This window comes from Ixodes scapularis, unplaced genomic scaffold, assembly GCF_016920785.2.
Source record: "Ixodes scapularis isolate PalLabHiFi unplaced genomic scaffold, ASM1692078v2 ptg000299l_1__unscaffolded, whole genome shotgun sequence".
Taxonomy (NCBI): Eukaryota; Metazoa; Arthropoda; class Arachnida; order Ixodida; family Ixodidae; genus Ixodes; species Ixodes scapularis.
In genome coordinates, this window is record NW_024609953.1 from 638167 (window position 1) to 649439 (window position 11273).

Here is an 11273-nt window from a genome sequence, read left to right on the forward strand (position 1 = left end):
GCATCTGTGTGTTCGGAGAAACGCGAACGTGTAAACCGAACCCACTTGCACACTTGCGACCCCACATCCGTTGAGCCATCCTGGAACGAGCACGCTGATCTCAGATCACTGACGTGGCCCAGCAGCCGATTCGGAGTTAAAAAGGACCCCATCCAGCGTATAGTTATCATTCTGACTGCTTGCTGGTGACGCGACCATTTAGCTTCCTCTCTCGCGCATCAAGTTTGCCGCAATGGTGCACACAGAACCCACACAGACCACGCTGATGCCAGAGCTCTACGTAAACGTTACCTCCGCAAAGTGGTTCACAATAGCAGCAGACGAACTGCGCGCTGTGCTAGCCACGTTCCCGAGAGGCCCAACCGAAGACCAGCAGTTCCTCGACTTGGGTTGCGGCAGTGGTAATGTCACCCGCGACGTGCTCTTACCCCAGTGCCCACCTTGCCGAAGGTTCGTCGCCGTCGACGCATCCGAATACATGCTGAAGTACGCGAGGGAACATTTCGCCCACCCCAAGATCTGCTACGCCGCCCTGGACATCCTGGCGGATGACGTGTCCGACTTCGTGGAGCGGTACGGGCTCTTCGACCGCGTCTACTCGCTCCTCTGCTTCAACTGGCTCAAGGACCAGGAGAAGGCGTTAAAGAACGTCGTTAAGCTGATGAAGCCGGGAGGCGAGGCGCTGTTTTGGTTTAACGCTAGGACCCCGCAAATGAGGTTTCGTAAGACGTTGGCCGGGATGCAGCGCTGGAGCAAGTACGCACAGGTGAGCGTAGATTAAATGAAAGACGTATGTAGACACATCATGTGTTTAGTATCTATGATACGAAAAGCAAGCGTTTCAAAACGCGTCTCTGGCGCATCGGAACGCGAGCAGCACGCCCATCAACGGGCAACATAAAGAGCACGTCGTATTAGATCAACTGATACCTATTCAACAAAAAACTGCGCTGCGCATTTGGTGTGAACGCAGTGCATCTTCATCTTTGAATCTTGGACTGGACACTCCAGTGTCGTAAGCATGTAAATCCCGCGTAGTCTTAATCTCTCGTAACGACCACAGTAACCTACAATGGTCGCAGTGCTCTGGCAAGTGGTGTATAGTTCCCGAAGAAAGAAGCTGCTTCCTGTACAGTTTACTGGAAATTCCGCTCCGGATCAACACAAAAGAAAGCTTTGGATAAAAATATCTTCAATCAAGCTCTTTTCTTTATATATATATATATATATATATATATATTTTTTTTTTTTGTGAAGACATTTTGGGGATTTTTGATTTTCCTTGATTTTTACCAAAAGGGCTTGGATGCTGTTTTTTTTAGGTCTTTCAGTTTATCCCAGAAACACCCAAAACCTAACAAACTCTTCTCAGACGTGCGCGCGATGTAGTAGCTGTTGCGCCAATTATTGGAATGCGCCATTGTCTGGGCACCTGCGTTGGATGCGAGGGCAGCGTCGGCGTTTGGCGCGAGTTCGGCTCGGCTCCTTTCGTATCGAGAAGGAGTGCTACGTCAGAGTTCAGCGAGGACTCGGATCCAGCACACACTTGGTGCCCCAATATATGGATCTATACCCTTTGCAACGGGCGGTAGCTTGCGCCACCTAGCCTAAGAAAGCCCCAAGAAATGGTGACCGCCAGTGTTGCTTAATGGGGTTTACAAAGGGTATGTTGTAATTGACCTCGTAAGTACAGTCTACTAGAACACTTGAGTAGTGTTGGAACCGGAGGGGCTCGCCTGAAGTGCGTGGTATTGATCGCGACAGGTGTCGACACCGGCGCGTTATCCAGAAGGTGTGCGCATGCGCGGCTGCACGCGTGAAAATATGAATCTTTGGCGCCGCTTTGATGGAGTGCACATAGGATTTCTGATGCAACTACGACCTGGGCGAGCGGTCGTACCGCGGCATCAATTGCGCTGCGGCATGATCGTTAGCAACATGATGCTTCAATGCATTGGACGGTACAAGCTACATTACCCTTCCTTTACATAAAAACAATTGCGACTTTATAGAAACGGATTGCAAGTTGTTTTAGCGTAGAATCAGCTGCGACTTTCGGTTTGTCGGATGGTGAGCATTTTAAATGAAATGCCCATTTCCTTGGTCGCAAAGGCCGAACATTAGATATTTGAAAGGGATATCTAAAACTCGGAAGCAGTTTTCTTTTTTCTATCTTATTTTATAAAAGAACGAAACGGCACATGCTAAAGTCCGAGATTGTTTTAGTATGATTTTAATACCCCAGGTTAACTTCTCTCTCTTCTTTTCTGCCCGTCTTCTTTTCCTTGACCTTAATCAGCTCGCTTCACTTGTCACTCATTCTTGTGTTCAATTATGCGACGAACCACCCAAGCGACGGTCGCAAAGGGGTGAGAATATTTTATTTCTTCATGGCTGCCACGACCATCCGTGGACCACCCGACGTTCACTTGTAAGAAATGGCATATAAGCCGTGACAAGTTTTATCACACGTTTTAACATTGAACTTAAGTTCAGAAACTGAGACAACGTGGGCTGAACAAGTGATGCTTTATAAGATTCAAAGAAAACAAGCAACTATTTCACATCATTTTGAGCAGAAAACATGAGCACACGTAGATCAGGCAAGGAAAAAGTTGCAATAGTTTACAGCACGGCATTGAAATAAGGGTTACAATGTACAGCGCATACATGGTTACAATATGCAGCGCATTATCCTCGTAAGGGTAAACCATCTGAAACCCACACGCTCATAACAATACATTTAACCGACAGCTGCTTTCTGACAACCAGGTAAGTCTCGCCTGAGCTGGGTATTCGAAGGAAAAGACCCATGGTTCCACAGGGGGCGTATCTGGTTCACGCAGACATGCAGGGTGCTTTTGTTTTATTCTTTACAGAACTTTACATATTTTACAAAACAAGGATGTGGCAGATATGGGGATGCCGTATTTCGTTATATCTGTATTGCTCGGTGGACAGTAAATAGGTGAATAACCGTTGCAATGTTTAATAATTGACCAAATCTGTAAGTTAACTTGTTTATTAACGGCTTTATTGGCCATGGTGCAACTGCAGTTTTAAAATGAGTCCTTATTAAAGGCAAACGTAATTTCGACAATTCGTGAAAAGGCAACGAGGTTCGCGAAATTTATCGTAAAAGTTTGCCTTTCTTCGCTTGATTCAGAAACCGCGTTATGAAAATAATGCGTAGAATAGTGACTTAGTCGTCTTGATGTGTGGCGCCGGCGAGTCCACCGAAGACACGCTGTCGAGTTAGTGACGAGGGGACAGAAACAACTGTGTCATTCTTCTACGCATCAATATCAGCACAGCCTCATTCGCGCTTTCAGAGCGCGGTTTTTCAATTAAGCGTAGAAAGGCAAAATTTTGGCGATGAATATCTCAAAGCTCGTTGTTAATTCGCGAACTTTCTAAATTGGGTTGGCCTTTAATAATGGCTCCCTTTAAAGCTGTGATTGCAACATGGCCCATTAAACCGTTAATTAAAAAGTTAATTACCATATTCGGCTTAGTACTCAAAATATTGCAACGGTTATTCACTCATGTAGGGTCCGCCGAGATCTACGGATGTACAGTGTCGACGACATACACGTATCTACTACCTTCTTTTAATTAATTCTGTAAAGTTCTGTTAAGAATAAAAAAAAAAATATCCTGTATAAGCATGAACTCACAACATTGGACGTGCCTGGGACGTAGCCATTTCCTCTTTTCGATTATGGGAGCAAGAAGCTTTTAAGTTGGTTGTTTTAAAACTCAGATAACAAAATCTGATATTCCGCTGGCAACCTTGGGCTTGCAACGTATTGACATAGGTTATCGTTCAGTGTACAAAAACTTTCTACAAAAACTTCCCAATAAGACAAGTGTAAAATGACAAGGATTGAAGGCATCTTAATGCGTAATCAGCAAACAGTAGCAAGCCAAGAAAAAAGACTATTCTTCGTATGCTTTGCTTTTACGCACGTATCGACACTGAGTTCATCCCCTTGGTAAAACTTTGGATCATAGTCACTGGAAGGCTCGAAACAGCACGAGTAGTTAACCACTTCTCGTGCGACCTTCGTGAACTTCGAGTGTGCATGCCCAGCGAAAGTATCAGGAAAAGTCACAGTAGGGTGCCTCAATGTCGTTCTGTTTAGGGTGATGCCACCCTTTGTAGTATCCGATGCCGACTGCGCGCGCTCACGGGGAAAATACAAAGAAATCAACGAAAACAAATGGTCGCCATAGTACAGTCAACGCCACAAACGCATGCAGGGCCACGCTCTTTCACGCGCTTCTGAACAAAAAAATAAAAATAAACGTGTGAGACAAAATGGCGAGATGCCACCACCCTAAGCAAAGCGCACATGAAGGAACCCTAAGTCACAGGCGTGTGCTGGATACGCACCCGTGCTCGCCGACGGCATTTCGGCGCTACCCTTACGCGTTCACCATACGCAAAATCAGAACACAAGATTCAAAGCATATTACGATCGAAGACACAGAACTATGAAATCGTGGTCCCGACACGCGCACCACTCGAAGTGAAAAACACACGGAACTATACTCTGTTTCACCTTGTGTCGTACTGCAGGAAAGTCTACAAGCGCGAGCGCCTTGCTCTAGGGCACATCTCGGCGGCACAAGCTCTCGTGCACCAAGGGCAGCTGCCAACGCCATGAGCTCGCGCTTCTAGCCTTCGCTGCGGTCCAACATAAGGTGAAACGAAGTGTATAAACCCGTGGTACCGACACGTGCACTGCTCAAAGTGGAAAAAAAAAGAAAAAAGGCGGGCTGCGCGATTTTTTCCAGATAGCTCGACTACAGCGCCACCACGAACTGTCAATACACGCGCCCTCACGAGCTCCCGTTGCCGAGCCGCTCCGGTCCCAACACTACCCAAGTATAAGGAGTATTCACTGGGCGCCATATTTGTGGGTGCTGTTTAGAGCGCATGCTCAGACTGAGCCCATATTAATAGGCCGCTAAGACCGGCAATCTTGAGGGTGCGGAATGCACGTTAGAAAAGAACTGTGGAAGCTCGCCATCAGCACGCGCTCAGCCGTGGCGCACACAGCTATGGCCGCCAATGAATATTCCCTATTCTAGTACACTGTACCATAAGTGACTATGTCATAACATGGCGTCTGGGTCAAAACAAACCGTTGCTAGGGACGTTGCTATGAACTAATGCATGGAGACTCCACATGAGGCTAGATTTTGGCTTACGAGTAAGTAAATTTTTTTGTTGTAAGCAACCGAACTTCTTGACACCTAATTATGAAGATGTTCTCGTCGTCTCAGTGTCGTATTAGAACGATGAAAGGCATTTCTGAAGTATTACACTCCGCTTTGCTTTGGTAGCATACGACACGATAGATTTGCTGGTCTCTGTTGCCGCGGGCGTCTTCATTGAATTGCGTCGGTAAACGAGCGACAAAAACAAGTGCATCGCCATGGCCGTAGAGGCCTCTGTAATGTGAGTTTTTTTTCTGTTTTTTTTTTACTAAATACTAAATTATAAAAAGCTAGTCCGAACAGAAGAACATATGAACAGCACAATGAAAAAACATCACCAAAGGTGATGTTTTTTTTATGAGCATAAACAAAATAACCGGATAGCGCATGGACACAGCCATACTTCTCAACGCTGTTTTATCATAGCAATGTAAGACTATTGCAAGTTTGAGCTGTATTTTACTCTCACTACTACTTGCGTGATATTACTTATCAATATTATAGCATTAATATATAAATATAGGATCATATTTTAAGACATTATGACCAAACAGAATATGGGATTTACCGTATTTTGCATCGCACCCCGCTACGAATTCTTATAAGTGTTTGAAACTCATTATATTTTAAACAAATTCAATATCAGAATATCGGCTTTATTCACACGATTCCAACGACGGCGCCGGCTTGGCCGGCGGACGTGCGGCAGACGGCATACGTCTTGCATTCGTCGTCTGCTGCAGGCATCTTGAGGACCGGAAGTTGCAGTCGTAAATATTTCAGAAACGAGCGATTACCGGCACACTTCTGTCGAAACACATTTGACATTCAAGCTTTCTCTATCAGCGATTTTTAGAAGTTCCCTACTCCTGATATTGGAACGGTCCGGTTTTCGTAGTGAAACCTATAGCCACGTGTATTTGCCCACAACAACCACCCTAGCAACGGTTTGTTTGGACCCATGACGTCATACTTACGGAGTCAATTGATTATTTTTGTCTTGTAAGCAACAAGCCACGTACAATATACTCCTTCTCGCTTTAAATCCGGCCGCAGACGACGGTACCATCCTGTGGGTCAATCAGGCAGCACCAAAACTGCAACGTCACGGCTCTCGTTTTTTTTAATCACCTACTAAATTAGGGTAGAGAATAAAATCAAGGTGGTTTAAATCATGATATATATCATAATTTAAATCGAGATCTAAATCACACCAGTTTTATTATGATGGCTTAAATCGCACCATTCTCGCAAACCAAAATGAACAAAATATTTTTATTCGCCGCTTTTCTACTAATTCATACTTTCTATATGTATTCGTTGCATTCGTTTTGTATTTAAATCAAAGAATCACCAAACAAGAAAGATGTATAGCAGGCTGAACACACACACACAAAAAGCGTTCTTTTTTTTTAACCTATTAGATCGTTGAGCTTTCGTTTTTCCACTTCGTTCATCGTGTTACTTAATGTCCTATCGTTAAAAAATCGACATGTACAAAAAAAAAATGTCGTTGTAAGATCTTCAGGAATAAAAGGTTGCTAATAAAATTACACGATTTAAATTTACCATATTTCTATCTTCGGCATTGTTTTCAGTGACCGCACGAATCGGTCGATCATTTTGCAATATTTAAATACAGAAATAATAGCTTTTTTTCTATCTACAGTGATTTTGATTGAATCAATCTGGTTTAAATCAAATAAATTTTATTTGATTGATCTGGTAAACATATCGTGATTTTTTTTCTTCTACCCTGGGCTAAACCAATAACGCGCGGGTACAAGCGCAGAATCGCGGTGCATTCCCCGTGTGTGACTGGTTTAGTCGGCAACAGTAAACACACGTATATAGATGATGAGTTAAAAAGTCCAAGTGCGCAGGCGAGTTGGTTGTAGCTAATCGTGGCGTTTAACAGCCGAGTCCGTGGGGCACGAAAGGAAAAAGAAAAAGAAAACATTTTAGTCGAAGGAAGAAGCTGTGCTTGTTCCTTCGTCTAAAGTTTTTTTTTCTGCATTACAGTTTTAGGTGTTAAACGACATGAGAGACGCTGAGTGCCGTGATGACGTTGCACTTCTGGCGCTGCTTGAGTGGCTCCGTCGTAGCGTAGCGTCGGCTGTGAAATTACCACTTTTAGCGCTAACTGTTTTCTCACTGAATTTTTTTAATGTTGTTTTAAAGATTTGCGGAGGTGACATTCCACCAACCGTAGACCTGGCCGGGGAAGATGAGCTCCTCTCTTACATGTTGGGCGTTCTGAAGAGAGCCAACCTGGTCCCGTCCATGTGCCAAGTCAGGCGTGACTCGACCGAGCGTTACACCAGCCCGGAACACCTGACCCGTAAGTAACCCTTGTTGCGCACTTGATTGCGATTATCGTGCCCTCGCACTAATTCTTAATTAAAAAAAATATGAAACACGAAAGTTTCGTTCTGCAGAACCCAGGGATTTTGGGTTCTATTTCTATCTCTGACCGTTTCGGTCTGGATGAGCATATTGTAGAGGCGTGCGGTCGTATATCACTATACTGCGTGATCCGTGCTAAAGACCCCGAGCTGGCGATGGTACGTACTGCAGAGCCAAATTTTTCACATACAGCAGAGACACCAGATGCCCACTGGGGCTGGTTTACTTTCGGTTGTCTAGACATACACACAATTACTTTTGAAGCGAATTTTTCCTAGGTTTTCTTATTATAAGATATTTCGACGTTTCCAGCCTCGAATCTTTGATAGGCACTTCCTTACGCGCGCACGTTCTTGCGATAGTGTATGTGTCTCTTCCTAAGTAGGTGTTGGATGCGTGTGCGTGGAAATGTGCTTCGAGTGTTTTTTTCTTGTTTTTTTTTTTAGAAATAAATTATATATTTATATATGAAAGATGCACACACAATGAAATCCAAGTTCGTTTATTAAAAATCAGCTTCAAGATTATTTTGTTAAAAAAAATCTTCGGGTGTTTCAGAGTCTTAAATAAATGTCAAACAATATTTTATCATCACACGTAAAATTGACACTTTAAAAGTCCAATCCACATTTATTAGATGGAAAAGTCCAAATGGCGGAAATCGTCTTAAAATGAAGTCTGGTGCTACCGCAGTTCAGAAACAATTTATTCTGCGCAGCACGTCTGCTAACTTGATGCATTTAACGTACACTCCTCGACACTGTTAGTGCTAACACGACATCGGCTTTTTTTAGCGTATTACTTTGAAAGGGTATCGATGGGCACCACACTTTGCCGCTAAGGTGAAGTAACCTCAAATGTTCCCATCCCACTAGTAATTTTTGTGAGAATCTTACGATTTAGAAAACAATAAAACGGCGGTCGCTTGTTTGCGCTAACCCGTAGCGTACATCAGGCCGTAGTAAGCACACGACCGCCCGCAAGCCCCGTTCTCATTCACGTCGAGCTAGCGAACCCTGGATTCTCGGGTTCTGTGACGCGAGCCCAAGCTTACGCTCCACGTGCTTTGGGTGCGACTACAGCCGCATCCCGCAAAATACGCCTGACAAAAAAAAAAAAAAAAAACGCATTTTTTTATTGTATTTATTAATTTGTTTGCAGAGGACTTGATGGCCACAAATTCCATACGGGCGCTTTTGACAGAAGAAGAGAAGCAGTTGCTCCTCGAAGACGCCACCGTCGAAGCGAAACGGCTGTGGGCCGACAAAGAAGCCAGTGGTTCCCTCTTGGCGGTCGACGTCTTTGTGGTGCGAGCCTCCAAACAGGGACCCTAAGTGTGGGCACACATCGAACACCGATGTTGTCGTTCAAGTTGGCTCCGGGTGTTGATTCAAGTTACGGCATAGTGGAATCGCGATTATAATTGACTTCCTGCACGGCTCCATCGTAACTAGTAAATAAAGAAAAAGTGTTTCAACGTATATAGGACACTTTCTCGATACATTTGTTGGAATAACCCTTTCACGCCACGCTAAATATTTATTATAATTAGGGGTGTTCAAATGTTTAAATTTCAGCTCGAATAGAAATGGAGTATAATACATTTTCAATGTTGAATCGAGTATCGCCTACCCAATATTCTCTTTCAATACACGCACACTCAAAAAACAAAACAGTAAAAGCCGTTAAACATAAAACCTCAGGGCACGCGTAACAAAAAGCGCACCAAGATCGAATTAAAGCGGCGTGAATGACCACATGGCAACAACAAACTTCAGGTGCACCTGAAGAATGCATCCACCCATTCGTGGCTATGTCATATGGCTATGTGCGCTAGTTCTGGGTTGATAAGCGACTATTCGAACCGGGGGGGTGTCTTGCGTCCCCTAGCCGCTGTACCCTGGAACAGTTAGCGGGCGAAGCGGGTTCAAATAACGTCGTTTTTCGTTATTCGGTGGATTTTCTGAGCTCGAAGGAAACCCGAGGGTTTTCATACGCGAACATTCTAAGATCTTGGAGTGGACTCGCATCAAACAAGCCGAGGCAGAAGCATGCTTTGCAAGCATCGGTTGATGTGGAACGTTCGTTCATAGCAAAAATAAAATGGCTCAAATAAACCCCCGACTTGTTATGGGTAGGCTCTGTACAGCGTGAGACAGCTCGACACTGGCACAAGCATGAGCAAAATTTTCCTTCTTTTTATTTTTATGCACGAATGAAACTGTATTTACTGCATTACGGTTTTGCGCTGCCCTTCTTGTGCTTACCAAGGACCTAAATATTCCTAATGGGACCCTGCAAATGAGCAGTGATTGTGCTTATAGAGGCGTTGTTATGCTTCAGAGTTCAACCATTGCCTCCTATATACAGGGTGCTTTTTTATTGTTATACATTTGTTTAAACAAGTCCGTGAAAGCTACACTAATGCAGTTTGTGCAGGTGGGTTATACGGCCAGGCGGACATTATGTGGGTGGCTAATCTTTGGGAGAAGTCGGTTAATTAATTAAAATTTCTTAATTAACTTTTATTTATTTTTATTTATTTCAAAATACTATCAGTCCCTACATGGGACTATGATAGGGAGGGCATGAACAAAAACTTTATAAACACTGAAGGAAAAAATAAAAAGAACACAACAAAAACTTGACAATTTAACTGCATTCGTTGCAAACCCGTCCTAAATATATATTGCAGAAGAATCAATCGGCGCTGGGAAAAAATGTAAAATCAATACAACAATGGAAGAATGACGCTGGCAGGAAATCATGACGCGACAAAAAGAGAAAAGTAATTAAATAAACATGCAATTTCAGAAATTGCTGCCCACGTCATCAAATGCAAGATAAGAACAAAAAGATTCCAGCGATTGACACGATACTGCTTGTTCTGGGAGAGAGTTCCACTCGCTTATCGTTAGGGGAAAAAAAGAATGCTTAAAACAGTCTTTGAAGCAGCAGGGCTGGTGAAGGGCACGACTATGTTTGTTACGTGTAATTCTAGACGCATCGGGAATTAAGTCAGCTGTCTTGTCTATCTCTAGATAATCATTAAAAATCATGTAAAGAAATTTTAACCTTTTCACTTTACGCCTAGTACTTAGTAGCGAAAATTTGGCTCTCGAGTACAAAGCCGTCGGCGAATCTAATCGACGATATTTAGAAAATATAAAGCGCAAAGCGAGCCTCTGCACTCTTTCTAATTTAAGGGCATCTTGCTTAGTGTGGGGGTCCCAGATTTCGCATGCATATTCCATAACCGGCCTAACGAGCGTTTTATATGCCAAAAGTTTTGTGTTGACTGAACTCAGTTTTAGGGACCGTCTAAAGTACCACAATTTGGCGTTCGCTTGTTTAACAACATTATCTATGTGCGTTCCCCAGCGTAGATCGTGAGAAAAAGTCACACCCAGATATTTGTATTTGCTAACCCTTTCAATCGGGTTTCCTTCTAACTCACATGCAAACACACTGAATTTAGTTTTGTCAGTAACTGTCATGCAAACGGTTTTTTGAAAATTTAACGACATTTGCCATGTATTGCACCATTTACTAATGCGCGCAATACATGTATTTAGGTTAAGTTGGTCCATGGGCGTCTTAATTTCTGTGTACAATATGCAGTCATCGGCGAATAATCTAGC

General features: G+C 43.5%; 1 protein-coding gene across 1 annotated transcript; it reads left to right on the forward strand.

Moving 5' to 3' along the window:
* Positions 1–232: 232 nt before the first annotated feature.
* Positions 233–8966, forward strand: LOC120849057. The gene is made up of 3 exons (XM_040221148.3): positions 233–766; positions 7408–7567; positions 8794–8966. The coding sequence occupies exons 1-3, from the start codon at positions 233–235 to the stop codon at positions 8964–8966; spliced, it is 867 nt and encodes a 288-aa protein (XP_040077082.1).
* Positions 8967–11273: the final 2307 nt, after the last annotated feature.

Bases quoted from the DNA above. Each gene is read 5' to 3' on its own strand.
- LOC120849057 (XM_040221148.3), top strand. From the start codon at position 233: ATGGTGCACACAGAACCCACACAGACCACGCTGATGCCAGAGCTCTAC. The intron at 767-7,407 runs GTGAGCGTAGAT...GTTGTTTTAAAG, and splicing joins GCTGGAGCAAGTACGCACAG to ATTTGCGGAGGTGACATTCC. The intron at 7,568-8,793 runs GTAAGTAACCCT...ATTTGTTTGCAG, and splicing joins CAGCCCGGAACACCTGACCC to AGGACTTGATGGCCACAAAT.